Raw genomic sequence first — 16132 nt, 5'->3', positions numbered from 1 at the left:
ACCCTTTACATTTGACTGACAATTAAGACAATATAACGGTAGATTGTCAAGAAATACTATTAATTAAACTATACTATACTATATTGTACTATATTTATTTTAAAATATAGTAATTCACTATGGTATGTTTTATACCATAGTAAGTAATAGTGTTTACGTTGTTGAAACAGGGTAAACAACTGTGACAAATGTACTTTTTTAATTTGTCACTATATTAAAATACATACTCTCAAGCCAATACAAACTTAATAATACTTAATTTCACATATTGTAATTTAGTTTCTTCTCATTCCACACTATCAGTATCACTGCACATACTGAAGTAAAGTTGTTTTGGGTTTTTCTACAATTTATTTGGAGGTAAATTATTTTTTTTTTTTTATTTATCTTGCATGAAATACACATGACACTTTTGGGGATTATTCCTGAGAAGGTTTTATAATATTGTATCTCTGATTACCAATTTAAGTTTTCAACCTACCAGGCTGTTAGAAGAGTCGGTACAGATGGAGGGGAAGGAACTGAAAAGGGGAACAGAAACAATCTTCAGATTCTAGTTACTGTAACAGTAACATTATGGTCTGTTGTAGTTTCACTCCGTTGCACATATGAATCCCATTTTCACCATGCTGTCACTGGAGTTTCAAAGTTGAATATATGATTTAACGGTGACATCTTCTGGGGAATAAGTGACATTGCTTCATGTTAAGGGGCATCTTTGTTGACAGCAGTCTTAACATTGTTTAAAGACCAGACTTGTTGAGTTCTATCAGCTACTCATTGATTTTTCTTTCACTCATCAAAGTCAGATGTTTTAGCTTCATCTGGATAGACTGTCATCTTCACTCTGTGTCAATTTGATATCTAATGGCCTTATTTTCCAAATAACAGCAAAATAAAGACGGCAACTTAAAACTGGTATCTTCTTTCTTAAAATGTTTTGATCTAATTCACCAATCAAGAATATTTGGGAACACATATTTTTGATTGGATTCTGTGATCATTTGGAATAACAAATGTACAAAGCATCATAATTATAAACTCCACCCAGGAACAGGGAGGCATATCATTAAAAACAAAAAGCTTTAAGCTATGAAAAACTTGCTCTTTAACCCTTCTTGGCATGAGTTTTTAATTTTGGGGGAAAAAATATTTAATCCCATTTTTTGGGAGCTTGGGGGTCCCTGATACCATATCAATCATAAAATGTGTATGAATCTGCTATTTTGTATGCTTACAAATACAGTATGTACAATAGTAAGGAATTACAGCTCTTATGTTCTATTCAACTATTTTAACTTTTAGGTATTGTATTTATCATTATTATAGCGACTACGGATGCAGTACCCATATGTGGCCATTGTGTTGAATGGGGGCGCTCTTCTCCACCTTCAGCTGGTTGGCAGCTGTGAAGTAGATTGGACCAATCAGGTCTGAACACCTAATACTTCTCTGAAAGTCAGCAGAAAGGACGTGGAATATAAACAGAAGACTAATCAATGTAGTAATTGAGAGAATCACAGCATTAGATATTGATTAACGAGATAACAATTAGGAAAATGATTCGAGAAAAAGATCCATAAATACTTTAACTTCTTTGGATCTGTCAAATACTTTTTTTCAATCTAGTTCGATAAAAAAAAATTAAATCAAATGTGATCAAAGCACACATTTTCTCATCAAACTAACGAGCTAAAGATAACATATTGCTAATTGGCACTAAACACAAATTTTAACTTATGCTGATTGGCAAATTCTCATCATCTTCACCATCTTCATTCTTCTGTTCCTTATCCATCCAGTTCAGGGCTCATAAAATTGCAGCATCTTAACATCTAAACATTTGCTAATTAGCAATAAATATGATGTATAGTCAAGATTGGTGGGAATGATGTTTGTTTTTCAAATATTTACGAAACCAAAAAGTACAAATTTGAACAAATTAAGACTTTGATCTGATTATGTGGCCAAATGAGAAGTCAGGCAATCAGCACAGTTTATCTTCCTTGAAAAGTAAGTGTAAAAATGTCACGGAAATAAATCCAATAGTTGTTGAGATATCTCACTCTGGACCAAACAGGCCAAAAGACCAACCATGCCACCCCTACAGCTGCTAGCAATGCTAAAAAAAAAGTTCCATGAGATAACTTGACTATAACAGATCTAGTCTATTGAGTTCCCTTTCCTCCATTAAAATGGAGCTATCCATTTATAGATAAGCACTGACAGACAGAAACACAACAAAATACTGAAAACTGTTACACATGTTTCTTCAAATCCCCCCCAAAATGTTGGAAAACAGCAATGTTCTTTTTTTTGTTGTTGTTGTTGTTGTTGTTTTTACCGTAAATAATGTGGCACAATAACTCCACAGAATTACATCAAGTACATCACAAGAAGACAGGATAACACACAGCTGTGCCTTCAAAATAATAGCCCAACATTGAGCAAATTCAAATAGAGACTTGCTGTTTTCTTGCCATTTGTTCATTCTCACTTAGACACTGGATGGTGACATTTTCTTTCATGTCGTTTTACATTACATTACAGTCATTTAGCAGACGCTTTTATCCAAAGCGACTTACAATAAGTGTATTCAACATAGGTATTCAACAGAACTGCTCATAAGTGCATTTCCTTTCTTAAACAAGCATCTAAGAGCATAAACCAGAGCAAAAGTACAGAAACAAACTAATAGGAATACAATAAGTGGAAGGCTCAGGGTAGATATTAAAAGTCTGTTTTCTCAGTGTATTTTGAATACATGCACTCTGAAAATCATTTTGAAAGAGGTACACAGAGATGCAGACACAGATTTCCTTGGTTCTTGTTTTACACAATATGCAAATGAACTGCAACTTTCCTAAAATAATAATAATAATAATATGTTGTTGTTGTTTTCTTTTGATGACTTTACAAACATAACGTCCAATGTTTATAAAATAAACAAGTTAACATGGTTGTTTCTTACAGCACTTTGTTTCTGCCAGTAGTCCTTGATTGTAAAATATGTTTCTATGTATATTCATTTTCAATTCAATTCAGTTTATTTTGTATAGCCCAGAATCACAAATTACAAATGTGCCTCAGAGGGCTTTACAATCTGTGCACATGTGACATCCTCTGTCCTTCCCTCACATCGGCACAGGAAAAACTCCCCTAAAAACCCCTTTAACAGGGAGAAAAAAGGAAGAAACCTCTGGGAGAACGACAGAGGAGGGATCCTTCTCCCAGGATGGACAGAATGCAATAGATGTCATGTGTACAGAATGAACAGCATAACAGAGATACAACACATTCAATGTATATGACATAAATGATTCATATAATAAGACTACTTATAATAACAGCAGCAATTATTACAGTAGAATTATAATTATGAAAATAGGGATAGATTTGTATTTATTCTGGTCATAATGCAGAAATTATACCTCAGATGTCGCAGATGTTTATTTTTCCTAAGAGAGACGTGCGAGAAAAAAAGTGCAGTGGAGCTTTTACAGTAGATAATGATATCGTTTGTTGAAATAGTGTAGTATAAGAAAGACTATTTACACAAGTAAGACCGATTTAAGACCGGCTTTTATTTTGAAACAAATAACCGGAGCACATCTGGGCTGCTCCTCAGTGAATAACTCCATCTGTGGCCAGCAGAGACGCTTCATAAGCAGTGGGGACAGGGAGAGGAGGGGCACTCACAGAACCACTGGACGTTTTTCTTTCTCCTTTCACTCCACATTGTAACCTTTTTTAAACTTTTTAATATAAATACTTTGAATACTTTTGTTTGTTCTCTCCCCTGCTGTGATGTCGACCCCCTCCCTGTCCTGTGAGGGGATGTACTCCAAACTGATAGACGACGATATGAACCGCAGGCCAGATGTGGACCTCGGCGGTGAGTCCTCACCACGAGTATTTCTTATTGTTTCTTGCAGTTTAACATTTGAGCTACTTATATATGAGTCTATCTTAATGATTGCTGCTTTATGTGAAATATACTGGAATCAAAACACACGCAAGCTTCATTATGTAACCATGATGTCAGCTCTGCACACCTTTTTGGGGTCATCCAGAGGGAGAATGCAGCAAATATATGGTTTGCAATAGTTTTTTTATTTTTTTATTACAATTTATAATTTATTATACTTGCTAGGGTAATAGTTATTGACCATGAATTAATCTGACGATTATTTGTATTTTACAGTATTTTGGTTTGAAAAACGAGTAAACATGTCATTTATTATCACTGCTGGTTAATTTAACACTTTGATTCATAACTTTTTTTAGCTTTAAACTTGACTTATGGTGCACTTTTAAAAAAAAAAAAAAGTTGCAAAGAGCTTTACAGCAAGTGCAAAAAGTGCATTACAAAGAGCAAACATTACAAAGTACATAACAACATAAAATCCAAACAAAGTACCGCAATAGTGATATAAATACTTGTCTTTTTGGGCATGTTAGCATGCAGATGTTAGCATTTAAATTAGTAATAAAAATACCTAAAACACAGTAAAATACCTTTAATGATATTTAAGTTATGGGTCATGAGAGGTCAAAGTCATACATTACATTTTAAATTACAGTCATTTTTATCCAAAGCGACTTACAATCAGTAGCTCAAAGCTTATATTCCATATCATTCACCCATTCACACACTGATGACAGGGTTACCATGCATGGTGCCACCTGCCCATCATAATCTAACTAACATTCATACAACATCCAGTCCATGCCGAAGCCAGGTATCGAACCACCGATTCTCTGAATGGAGAACGACCCTGCTCTCCACTGCGCCACAGCCACAGCCAAAGTGTTGAAGCCAGTGTCTTTTGAGTTCACAATTTTTTAGTCTCCTCACAAACTCTCCTCCTTGGGATTTGAATCAGCTCTCCATCATTTCATTCATTGATTAAATTTAACAAAAAACATTGATCATGATTCATGGACAAAGTCAAATCAGGCTGCCCAACTTCTATGTTCACCAAAATATCATGGAAGTCTATTCATACACTAATCGATTAACAACAACATAAAAATCTTTGAATCTGTGTGGGAATCAATTTTCACGCCTGACGACTTTCGCCTCATGTCCAAACAAATCAAATCCCTCACTTTAATGCAGCCGGATCTCCAACATCCCAGAACCTGCTCCGACAGGTTTTTCACAAGACTGAACAGATTGTAAAGATCTCTAGAGGCCATGACATAGTGAATAAAAAACAGCCTTAAATGCTGGATCGGGTATGCGAGTCAATGCACCGATCCGATACCAAGATACCATATCATTTATCAGCTTTCTTAGGCTACACAGGAAAAACAAATGTCACTCGATCCATATGTGCAAACTATAAATGTGTTTATTTATCAAACATTTTGACCACCATCGTGTAAAAAAGGTGTCACTTCTGATCGATATTGGTGTCACTTCTGATCAAGATATTGGTGTTTTCAAATATTGAAACTTGAATAAATACAGTTGTTAAATGTGATGTTTTCTCAGGAATATAAAATACATATTAAAAAGGGAACCATGACCTTTGTACCTTTTTTCTTTGTTTTTAACACAATAGCATTAAATCGGTACTCGGTATTGGGCAATATGCAAGTTTAGGAATCAAAAAGGAAAAATAATACCAGAACACCTCTACTATAAGTGTTGACTTTAGTTTAGTTGATTTCATGCAAGACAACTGTTTCAGTTCCTTTAATGCAACAATACAGGAGCACAGTCATATTTAGTGAAGGGTTCATTTAGGTGTGTTCATTTTTGTGTTTATAAGCCTACACTTTGGAGTGAAAATATACAAACCCGCCTTGTTTCAGACATGAGAGAAAGCAAGACAAGTTACTGCAGAACACCAGGACAAAAAGCAAACAAACAAAGAAAAAACATTTCTTGTTTTTAATGAGAAACTTTTCTACTTTCTTTTACAAGATTCTGACATTTCTTCATTATTAATAGATACCAAATGATTTAGTCTTTACAAGAAACAATTCACGTTACCTTGTTATATCACAGAACTTTATTGTTATTCCCCAAAGTCCAAATATTTTATGAAAAACAATATCACAATAAGTTTTCATGTTGTTAACAAGAAACTAACATATGGTGTTGAAACAAGATGATTGAGATATTTTATGCTACATCAGCTGCTACATGACTGTGTTAAATAAGTATTATTTAATGTAAGGTGCTTTGGCAGCTTAAACAATTAAGTTTTATAGATACATATGGTGATCGAACTTTGCTATACAGTTAATAAACTGTGATAAACAGGGTTTGGCTGCTGACATCATAATAAGGACAGTACACAATATCTTCTTAATCTGCTGAAATGTGCTATATAAACAAACGTGCCCTGCCTTTAACATTCACATTTAACATTCTTAATATTGTGGTTATTTAGCTCTAAGTGTATCAGTATGCAATATCAAGAACATTTGGTTTATTAGATTTTCCCTCTTGCCTTCCAGTTCACCCAGTCTCCCCAGTCAGACTGGTCCCCCGGCCGAGCGGCCCCGGGCCCTACCGCCTCGCCACCATCTGCCTGGCCACGCTGTGTGCCGTCCTGTTGATCTCCATCATAGCCGTCACCGCACACTGTGAGTACTCAAACCGTCAGACACTTATTTCTTTCATTTCATTTATTGCTATCGGTATTAAAGTAAAAAAGTTATTCTGACCACTGGACGCGGACCAACGTTCCCATTAAGTGTTCAACCAGCACAAACATGTGGACGAGGGTGACATTAGACACTTCTTTGCATATTACCGAGGACGGACATTTCGAGGTAGCAATCTGCAAAGAAAGCTGCAAGTTGATATAAAAAGAAATAATTAAACATACAGGTTTCTAAACTTTAAAAAAGGCTTCTCAAAACTTTAATGAGTTATCAAAAACCACCGTGTTATTATACATATTAATGATAAACACAATGCAAACTGGTGAGGAAAAAAATTAGATAACACACAAGATCCAAGAATATCCAAGTTTATTTTCTCTTTAATTCACAACTTCAATCCCAGAAATTCTCAGTTTTTCCTTAAATTATTAAAAAACATTTTTACCATCTTTTTGTTTTGTTTTGTTTTATATCTTTCAATTGCGCCAATTTCCACATGTGTATTAGTTGTTGAAATAGTCACATTATGCTCATTTAAGCTGTAAGAATGTGTTTTTTTGTGGAGCTATGAGAAATGTTGTGTCTTAAGCTCCTTTTGTAATTTTTACCAAGGAAACTGTTTATTTTCAGTTTCTTCAAAAGAAAAAACAATTTAAACCATGTCGATGCCTTGTAGTCTTTTTTGCTGCTGTTACATCATTTATTAACTTTTAATAATCTGGAGGCACTATAGTGAATGTTTCAGGAGACTAAGCAGAACGATATCAAATAAAAAGCACTAAGTCATCAGTGTGAGCTGCTAATAAACAGTTTTGTGTAAGAAAAAAGAGGATCCTGTGGTTTGAGCCTTGCAACACACACTTTTCAGGCAATGTCAATAGTATGCCAGATTTTTTGTACATGTGTGTGTGTGTGTGTGTGTGTGTGTGTGTGTGTGTGTGTGTGTGTGTGTGTGTGTGTGTGTGTGTGTGTGTGTGTGTGTGTGAGTGTGCTTGCATGTTGAAACAGCCACACAGTCTGAAGGCTGAAATGCTGCTTCTGCATTAAATGAGCTCGTCAGCTAAACTAGTGCCAGCTAGTGAGGACTTTACATGTTTTTAAAATGAGATAATCGAGCTGTAGATTAATTAACACACTTAGGTTTGACAACATTTTTTGTTAATTTAGATAATTATCATGATTTGACACTAGTTAATTCTACTTTAAAATGCAATGTGGAGGATGTGATTATTAAGAATGTCCTCAACTAAAGTAGTTTTCAGTCAACCAACATCAAAACTCAATGATTTAGTCGGCAAGTCTGTAAAACTGAGTTTTGTCCACAAAGAAACACACAAAAGCACCGATTTAAATCGTGTGTTTACCAGAGATGTGCCCAAAAGTTTCTTGGAAATAAGTCTCTGAGAAAAAAAAGTATGTACAGTGGGAGCGGTAGGGATGAAAGGAATTAAATGCATTATTACCAAAAGGTGTGTGAATGAAAAGACTATTTCAGTCATTTAGCGTGCAATAGTAACGACATTCTTGCTTTCTGCGTGTCATTTTACAGCATGCAGTCTGTACTGACTGCATTGCAAACGCATAAGCGTGAATATGCAACGCTAATAGCAAGTTACGGCTACATGTCAGTATAAAAAGTGAACAAACAAGACTTTCATCCAGGAAACCGGTTTTTTTTTGCCTAAATCTAATTGCGGCCGTTTCATGGTAGAGACATGCCATAAAAATTGCACGCAGAAAGTCTTAAAATGTTCTGTTATGGCACCTGACTCATATAAAACTAGTATAATTTGTATCATGGCTGTTGTTAAAACTAAAACAAAGAGAAAATACATTTATTTAGATGTTGATGAACAATATGCATCGTTTTCATCTTTCAGGAAGCAGATCTATTTTAGACATAAAGCTTCATGTTTCCACAGTTTGATGTAGTCAGTATATCTCAAAGTAAAAGAAGTTAGAATTATATCTCTATGCATGGCATGCGTATTTCAATGCTGCATATTACTAAATAAAAAATGACTAAATTATAATTAAAAACACTCCCCAGCATCCTTCATGCCAACGTTTAGTTTAAAGCATCAAATTATGGAAATATACCCGTGTGTTGAACTGCAAGTCTTGTATTGTGTGAGCCTGAACTTTTATACTTGTGTTGTTCCCAAGATGTTTTTCTTAAATGATCTTTAAGTTACTTGATTATTTTTACTATATATGTTCCACAGATAAGAACAAACCTCAGAGAGATGGAGAAGTGACCTCAGAGAAGCAGACGCAGGATACAGACGTGACGGCTCTGACCACCAGCATCAAAAAACTGCAGGAGGAGAATAAACAACTGCAGAAAGAAAAGGATCAATTTCAAGCCGAACTGGATTCCATGAAAGCCTCTAAAGGTAGACAACTCCATATTTGTACATGGGTGCGTTTTTGGTGCATATAAACGTCTAGACTGTTACTGAGGCTGAACTGTGAATATATCGAGACCTCACTGTTTCCCCGGATGCTTAATCTCTCTCTTTCATCAGCCACCGAGGTGATCAAACCGACGACAAAGACCCCGATCGTCTGTCCCATGGACTGGAATCTCTTCAACAACAGCTGTTACTTCATCTCCAGAAACAGGAGGGATTGGCCCGAGAGCAAGTCGTTCTGCGAGAGCAAAGGAGCTCACCTGGCCATCATCCACACGGCCGAGGAGCAGGTATAGTACGACACGAGAGGAACGCCTTTAGGTTTCGCGTCCGTCGGGAGTTCCATCGGGAGTTTCATACGGAACAGAGCAGAGCGGCTTCATTTTCTACAGCTTCCAACTGTTTTTGGGGAAAGTTTCTTCACTTACGTTAGTGGAATAGGTCGGCACATAGGTGAATATTTTGTAGCAGGAAAAAGAGGATAAAATGGCCGATTACCCCGGTACCTCTCTGTCGGCCTGCATTGTATCGTAGACATCGAGCTTAAATGGTTGCGTTACATATTCAAGATCTTTTCAAGATCTCTTGGGCAGAAAAGTCGAGAATGGGTCAGATATGACATGAACTCGTCAGCAGTTCCTGTTACAACTTAAACCCACATTTTCTAACCCTATTGCCAGAATAATGTGTTGAAGGTTAACCAGGAAACTGAATTAACAACACAAACCAATGCGCACCAACACACCAAGGCAGCCATCCACGGCGCCATCTTGAATGACAAGGAATGACCAATAACAAGGAAATTAAAACATCCTATCTGTGGACTACCGAACTTACTGGAAATATTAAGTCTTGAATGTTGATCAAGGCTCGGTTATCTCCTACAACAGCTGGTCAATACAGTTTTTCAAAAAAGAGAAAATAGTGCATTTGTTGGGGACTATTTTCTGTAGCGGGGCTCTTCAGAGGTAGAAGATATGTCAGACTTTGATACACACACAATATGTGGTAGTAGATACATTCACTCTCTCTTTTTGGAGGTTTTCCTGCAAATTGAACGATAGTAGAATATCCCTCAGCCTTATTCTATACAAAAACACTATCATTCAACACAATTTGGGCTTTTTGATGGTGTTGTGATGTTAATCAAATGCCAAGCATTGAGCTGTCTGTCTGATTTACAAGAACAACCTGTGATGAATGTGTTCCTTGAATGCACTTCAACATTTCCTTTGTGTGCGTGTTTCCTCTTAGACGTTTCTGTGGGATTCTCTTCCCAGAGGTCACTGGAATTCCTACTGGTTCGGGATCACTGACGGGGTCACAGAGGATCAGTGGAAATGGGTTGACGGCACCCCGCTGGTCGGAGGGTAGGTTCACTTCATTCTCAACTCATCTCACCTCCTAACCAGGTGGCAAAGTGTCTTTATCTCGCATTCTCTCTAGTGTCCACCAGGGGGCGACTCCTCTGGTTGTATAGAAGTCTATGAGAAAATGACTCTACTTCTCTCTTGATTTATTCCCTCAGTAAACATTGTAAACATGAGTTTATGGTCTCAATCTCTAGTTTCAAGTCTTCTTCAATACAGCATGATGTTCATTTAGTAAATGATGCTCCATTTAGAGTCAAACAGACCATAAAGCAGGGGATGTTTTATGGTTGATAGGTCGCTACCACGGCGTGTCCCAGTCTGGGAGTTGGAAAAATAGGTACATCAGAACACATGTAGATGATTATTCAAATTTTTCAGGGATTGTTTGTGGTGGAGAATTTGGTCAAATTTGAAGTGTCACTATACATGATCAATGTTGGATTTCTCATGCACACAGAGCAAAACATGCAGATTGTTAGGCGACACATTTCATGCTCATTGCTTCCTCAGGCAGCACTTGAGACCACCGGGAGAGGATTTTATGAATATGCAAATATATATAAAAGGCAAGCTACAAGCTGTGCATACAGGAAGATACCACCAAAACTGTGTAGATATTTAAGAAAAAAAGATTAATGCTAATATTCACCACAACAAGGGGAACATACAGAAGCAAGGTCTGGCCGGTGGACCCCATAGTACTTATTTCAGAAAAAATATGTATGTTAGACAACGGCAGAGAAAAACAGGGACATGAAGGTGGTCTTTGAAGATATGGAGGACTGAGTCTCTGTTGGTGGATAGGTGGAGTTAAGAACAGTTCATTTCTGCCCAAACTGTGAGTTCACTCCTGTGGCTCCAGACTGTCTGTTAATCACACATACCTGAACAAACACCCACAAGCACATTGACTGACCATTGCACCTCTGTTGAAACACTGACCCCTCGCATTCCTTCAGACTTTGGCTCATGTTTTGGCCTGCGAGCTGCACAGAGAGGTTGTTGGATTGGTTCACACTGAACGAGGACAGATCGAGAGAGTCAGGTTGCGAGAATGGAAGATGAAGCCAGCGGAGGGAAAAAATGGGAAGTAGAGAAGTTTAAGAAATGCTGTTAAGTGCAAAAATCAATGCATTACTTCCTGTTTCACTGGGAAGTCATCCCAGGGGTGCAAAAAAAGAATCAAAAGGGAAGTGAAGTTCCTGGACTCCAAAAAACAGAATTGTCAGAGCCGATTCAAAGGTCTGGACCATGGCAATGGAAAAGTATTCTTCTATAAAACTATGGCTGGTTTGAAACCAACTCTCTTTATGACGGCTGGCCTGCGTTATTCTGTTACCATCATTGTAAATTGAATATTTGGAGGTTTTGGACTGCTGGTTGGACATAAAGCAAGTTGAAGACATCACCTTGGGCCCTTTTTACAATTGTATTAACATTAATTTTATAGTTTTATTCAGTAATATTAACCTATTTGTCTTATTCAAATGTAAATGAACAGTGAAGCTTAGATGTTAGGTACATAAGCAATGCGTTAAATGTTCTAGATGTTCCACATGTGGGGTAAAAGCTGGAGGGAGGCCAGGATCATGTCTGCCTGCATAAACAGCAGCTCTGAGTTATGTAACTACTGTTAAACAGCTTCACGGCAGGTGATCCTGACCTCTAACCTCTGATGAAAAACAAATGAGTCAGAGCCTGAAGTAACTCTGGAAAAATACATTTTACAAGTCATCTTGTAATCTGACTTTGGCTGGTTTTAATATTTTTTCCATAGTAGTTTGTTCTCTTTCCATCATGTGTCAACTCAACAGATTTTCTAATAACCATCTGATTTTCCTTCCTCATTTTGAAAATGACCTTTTGACATTCCTCTTTTGCCTCATTAATTTCCTCTTTTCCTTCCTTGAGTTGTTCTTGGTTGATTTTGGCTCGGCTCCGCTCAGATGTTGCTGGATGATTCACATTTATTGTAATGCTTTAACCTTTAACCACTTTTATCCCGTAAGCTTTTCTAGAAAATAATTTGTAGGATTAATTGAGTCATGAGTTTATCCATAAAACAATGTTAAGACTCACATAAAAGTAATTCTTCTAAATTATCACTTATTTTCAATTTATTTCACTTTTATTTATCCAGTTTTATCACATTGAGATTTTAAATCTCTTGAAAATGGTTGTAAAGATGAAAGCGTACATAAAAACACATATTTATTATATATAAATGTAGAATAAATATACATCAGATATAAAAAGCAAAAAAGCAAAGAGTTAAAAACAACATAAAAACAAATCACACTTAAAACAAACCAGTGAATTGCTTCGTCCAAAGAATTGTAGTTAAGAATCACTACGAGTGCATTCAGTGCTTGAATGGTCATTAATCCTTTCTTTAAAATCTTGCATGCCTATAAAGTAATCTAGTTTAAAATATCTTTGAAGCTCACACAAAGATGAGTGTTGAAAAACTTTAAAAGCATTTTTACCAATAACAATCTAAGGATGTAAACATAATTCTTCACCATGGTCGCAGGTTGCAGCTACTGTAAAGAAAATAGATGAGGAGGCATTTTGTGTTTTGTGGCATAATACAGAAAAATGAACCAATGTTCCATTCTACAGTTGTATCAAGAAGACAAACAAACCTTTTTATGCAAACCACAATGATGTGTGCAGAAACCCCAATAAAGAGACAAATCCTGCAGTGTGATTCACTGAATCTAACATTTTAAAAGAAGATGAAATATCAACATAATCGATTGCTGATAGAAGCATCACTTGATTAACTTTTTAATAGAAACCTAATCTCACCCTGATTTTTTTTGTGAGGCAGTCGATATGAATTTCAAAAGACAGATTGTCTTCTAAGAAAAACCCCCAGATATTTATAAGTTGAGACTCGTTCAATCACCTCATTATTTACTTATGACCCACTAGATGTGTTTGGCGGTGTCTGCAGAGACTCTGCCCTCTCTTGCAATGTTCGAGACGTTTCATTGCAACAAGGTCACAGATTGTAAGCGTGCTTTCCAACAGGAAGCAATGAAAATGGCGGAAATAATGCAGAAAAAAATATATATAATGAGGCAAAATATAATTAACTAGTTCAAAATTAGACTGAAACTGGCGAAACTGGCTCGTTCCCGCTGGCACAACAGACACATTCTACTCATTCTGCCTTTAAAATATATTATTGACCAACGTGATTTTCTCTCCTCTTTCCTAACTGCAGGTTTTGGGAAGTCGGCGAGCCCAACAACCACATAGACGAGGACTGTGGCTACATTGTGAAAACACAGGTGATGGAGCGAGTGGCGATCCGGAGCTGGTACGACGCCCCCTGCTCCATGAGCTTGCCCTTCATCTGTGAGAAAAAGATGGGCGCCGGCGCCAGCACCGCCATGCCACACTGAGCGGTCAGTTAGATCTGATCGTCTGAAGTATGTCCTCTGCATGCATGAACGCAGCTATGGTGCACGGGATGAATATAGGATGAATGAAATTAAATGAATTGAGGGTATTTCAGACTTTCTGTCCTCTCATTGTAACATAATAACTGATTAAAAGTCCAATTAATATGGGTTCACAGTAGTAAATAATTAAAGTTACTGCACTTTTATTTTCATGACTTCCTCATACTGTTTTTAACCGTAAAATATTCCCTATTTTCTGGGTCACTGATCTTATGAATAACATATCAGCCTTTAAAGTAGAAATGTGTAAGATCTGTCCAGAACTTTTGTCAGAAGCATTCAAAAAATGAGCTTACATCGTCAACAGAATGTGAAAAGGATACAGTGTTGACGTTACATCAAAGACGTCTATGTATTGTGTTGCAGGGATATCTACTGAAATTAGCAATGCTAACCAGCTAGCGGCAGCCCGACCTGCCTTTTAATACCACTTGTAACCTGGAGAGGCGATACTGAGTCACTGTAGCATTCAGTCTGCAACAGTCCAACACAAGGGCTTGTCGATCAAGTTGAAGTTACTAATCTTCAGATGTGAGTTCGGCATTTTTATTTTGTAGCAGCAGTCTGGTTGAATTTTTGCCATTTATTTTAATTTTTTTTGATGACTGTAAATTGAGATTGTAAGGACCATGAGGTTTGTTTTGAGCATGTGGCCAAATCTTACTCATTGGATTTATAAAGAAACTCTGACAAGATTATTATGGGACTATTTCTTTTTTTAGGACTTTAGAAATATAATAAAAAAACACAACAAATGTAGAACTTCCCATCACGCCAAGTTATTCAACCCAGTTTTTATTGACACTTTTTAACAGAAGAGTTTGGAGGCAACAAAATCAGAAGGTAAACATGTTTTTTTTATTAAGTTTCCTTTTAAAAGTGAAGGTGGATGTTCTGTTTTCATTAATATTCTCCCAAGAAGATGATGAAAATATCCCTCATTAAGTATCATATCAAAACTGCCTAACCTCCTTGAATGAGGGCGGTGGTTCTTCTAAAGGTGTTTAATAAATGTGGTTTTACTTTTGTTTCTTTGCCTTATACTACATAAACAATGTCATATTTTTTTGAATGATTCATTTTTTTTGTTCAATATCAGGGATCAAGATTATTATCAATATTCTCATTTATTTTTTTACAAATGAAATTATACCTTTTAGCAATAAATAGTGTTTATAAAAGAATCGTGTTGACTGTACAAGTGTCGTGATGGCAACTGTGCATAGGTTTGATTAAGTAAGAAGTAAGAATAATCAATTTGAATTTAATACACTTTTAGATGTCAAATTTTTCATACGTTTTTGTTTGTTTTTTGTTGTCGAATTGAATGTAACATGAATCAAATATTTGAAATTATGCAGAAATATGCCTTGTGGATCTTGTAAATAAATAATAATGATAATTGTTTTGTATCTTAATGTCTCACATTACTTGTATTTCATTTATTTATATGAACAATGAGTCGGAGTACTTTGTGTAATGTGAAAGATTTCTCTCTGTAGTGTCCTTCTGTGTCTCTTCGCTTCTTCCAGTTCATTGTTTTGATTTTACAACTGGCAAAAACAAAACAACTAGCAAATTTCCAGGAGACACCAACATCTGATGAACATGATAGCAATAAGTAAAAGGCTAAATGTTGCACAGGTGTTGTCAAAGTGAACAACACATACGTCTTTTCTTTTCTTTTGTCGATATGCATGTTTTCATAACTTGTTTCTCAGTCATTTTGATAGTTAGTTATTCCCTTCATGTGAAACTCCATAGTAGTCGGTATTAAAAAGAGAGCACATTTGGAAATACATGATCATATGATGAGTACTGAAAGATATACCTCCCATTCTTGTTGTTGTTGTTGCCCAGCAGGTGGCACTACTAACACAAGCAGTCCTTCTGTTAAAGATACATGGGTGTCTGTAGGCCACATTTAATTTTCATGGTGAATGCATGTGACATATTTCCTCCTGCTGTATTTGTAGATGAGAAAGTTTCAGTTTTGGTCAACAAAAGTATCAAACAGAAATATACAGGGTCACCAGATTTTTTTAATTTTGTATTACTGAGTTTGGAAATGTAAAATGGCTTTGACTGATTAATTGACGATTTTGACAGACAATCTCTGAAAGTGAAGCAAAAACATTCAAAGAAAATAATTATGTTTACCTTCTGATTCTACACTGTAGTTTCATTTAAGAATGTTGTGAATATTGATTAAACACATTTCAGCCAAACCAAATCAATTATAAATACA

The 16132-nt window shown here is 36.2% G+C and overlaps 1 protein-coding gene across 1 annotated transcript; it reads left to right on the top strand.

Moving 5' to 3' along the window:
- Nucleotides 1-3657: 3657 nt before the first annotated feature.
- On the top strand, nucleotides 3658-15296 carry LOC129096913 (CD209 antigen-like protein C). Its single transcript, XM_054605607.1, has 6 exons — nucleotides 3658-3895; nucleotides 6475-6603; nucleotides 8850-9020; nucleotides 9153-9328; nucleotides 10293-10408; nucleotides 13644-15296. The coding sequence occupies exons 1-6, from the start codon at nucleotides 3808-3810 to the stop codon at nucleotides 13822-13824; spliced, it is 861 nt and encodes a 286-aa protein (XP_054461582.1). The 5' UTR covers nucleotides 3658-3807; the 3' UTR covers nucleotides 13825-15296.
- Nucleotides 15297-16132: the final 836 nt, after the last annotated feature.

This window comes from Anoplopoma fimbria, chromosome 10 (assembly GCF_027596085.1).
Source record: "Anoplopoma fimbria isolate UVic2021 breed Golden Eagle Sablefish chromosome 10, Afim_UVic_2022, whole genome shotgun sequence".
NCBI lineage: Eukaryota > Metazoa > Chordata > Actinopteri > Perciformes > Anoplopomatidae > Anoplopoma > Anoplopoma fimbria.
This window is presented reverse-complemented; position numbering and strand designations above follow the sequence as displayed.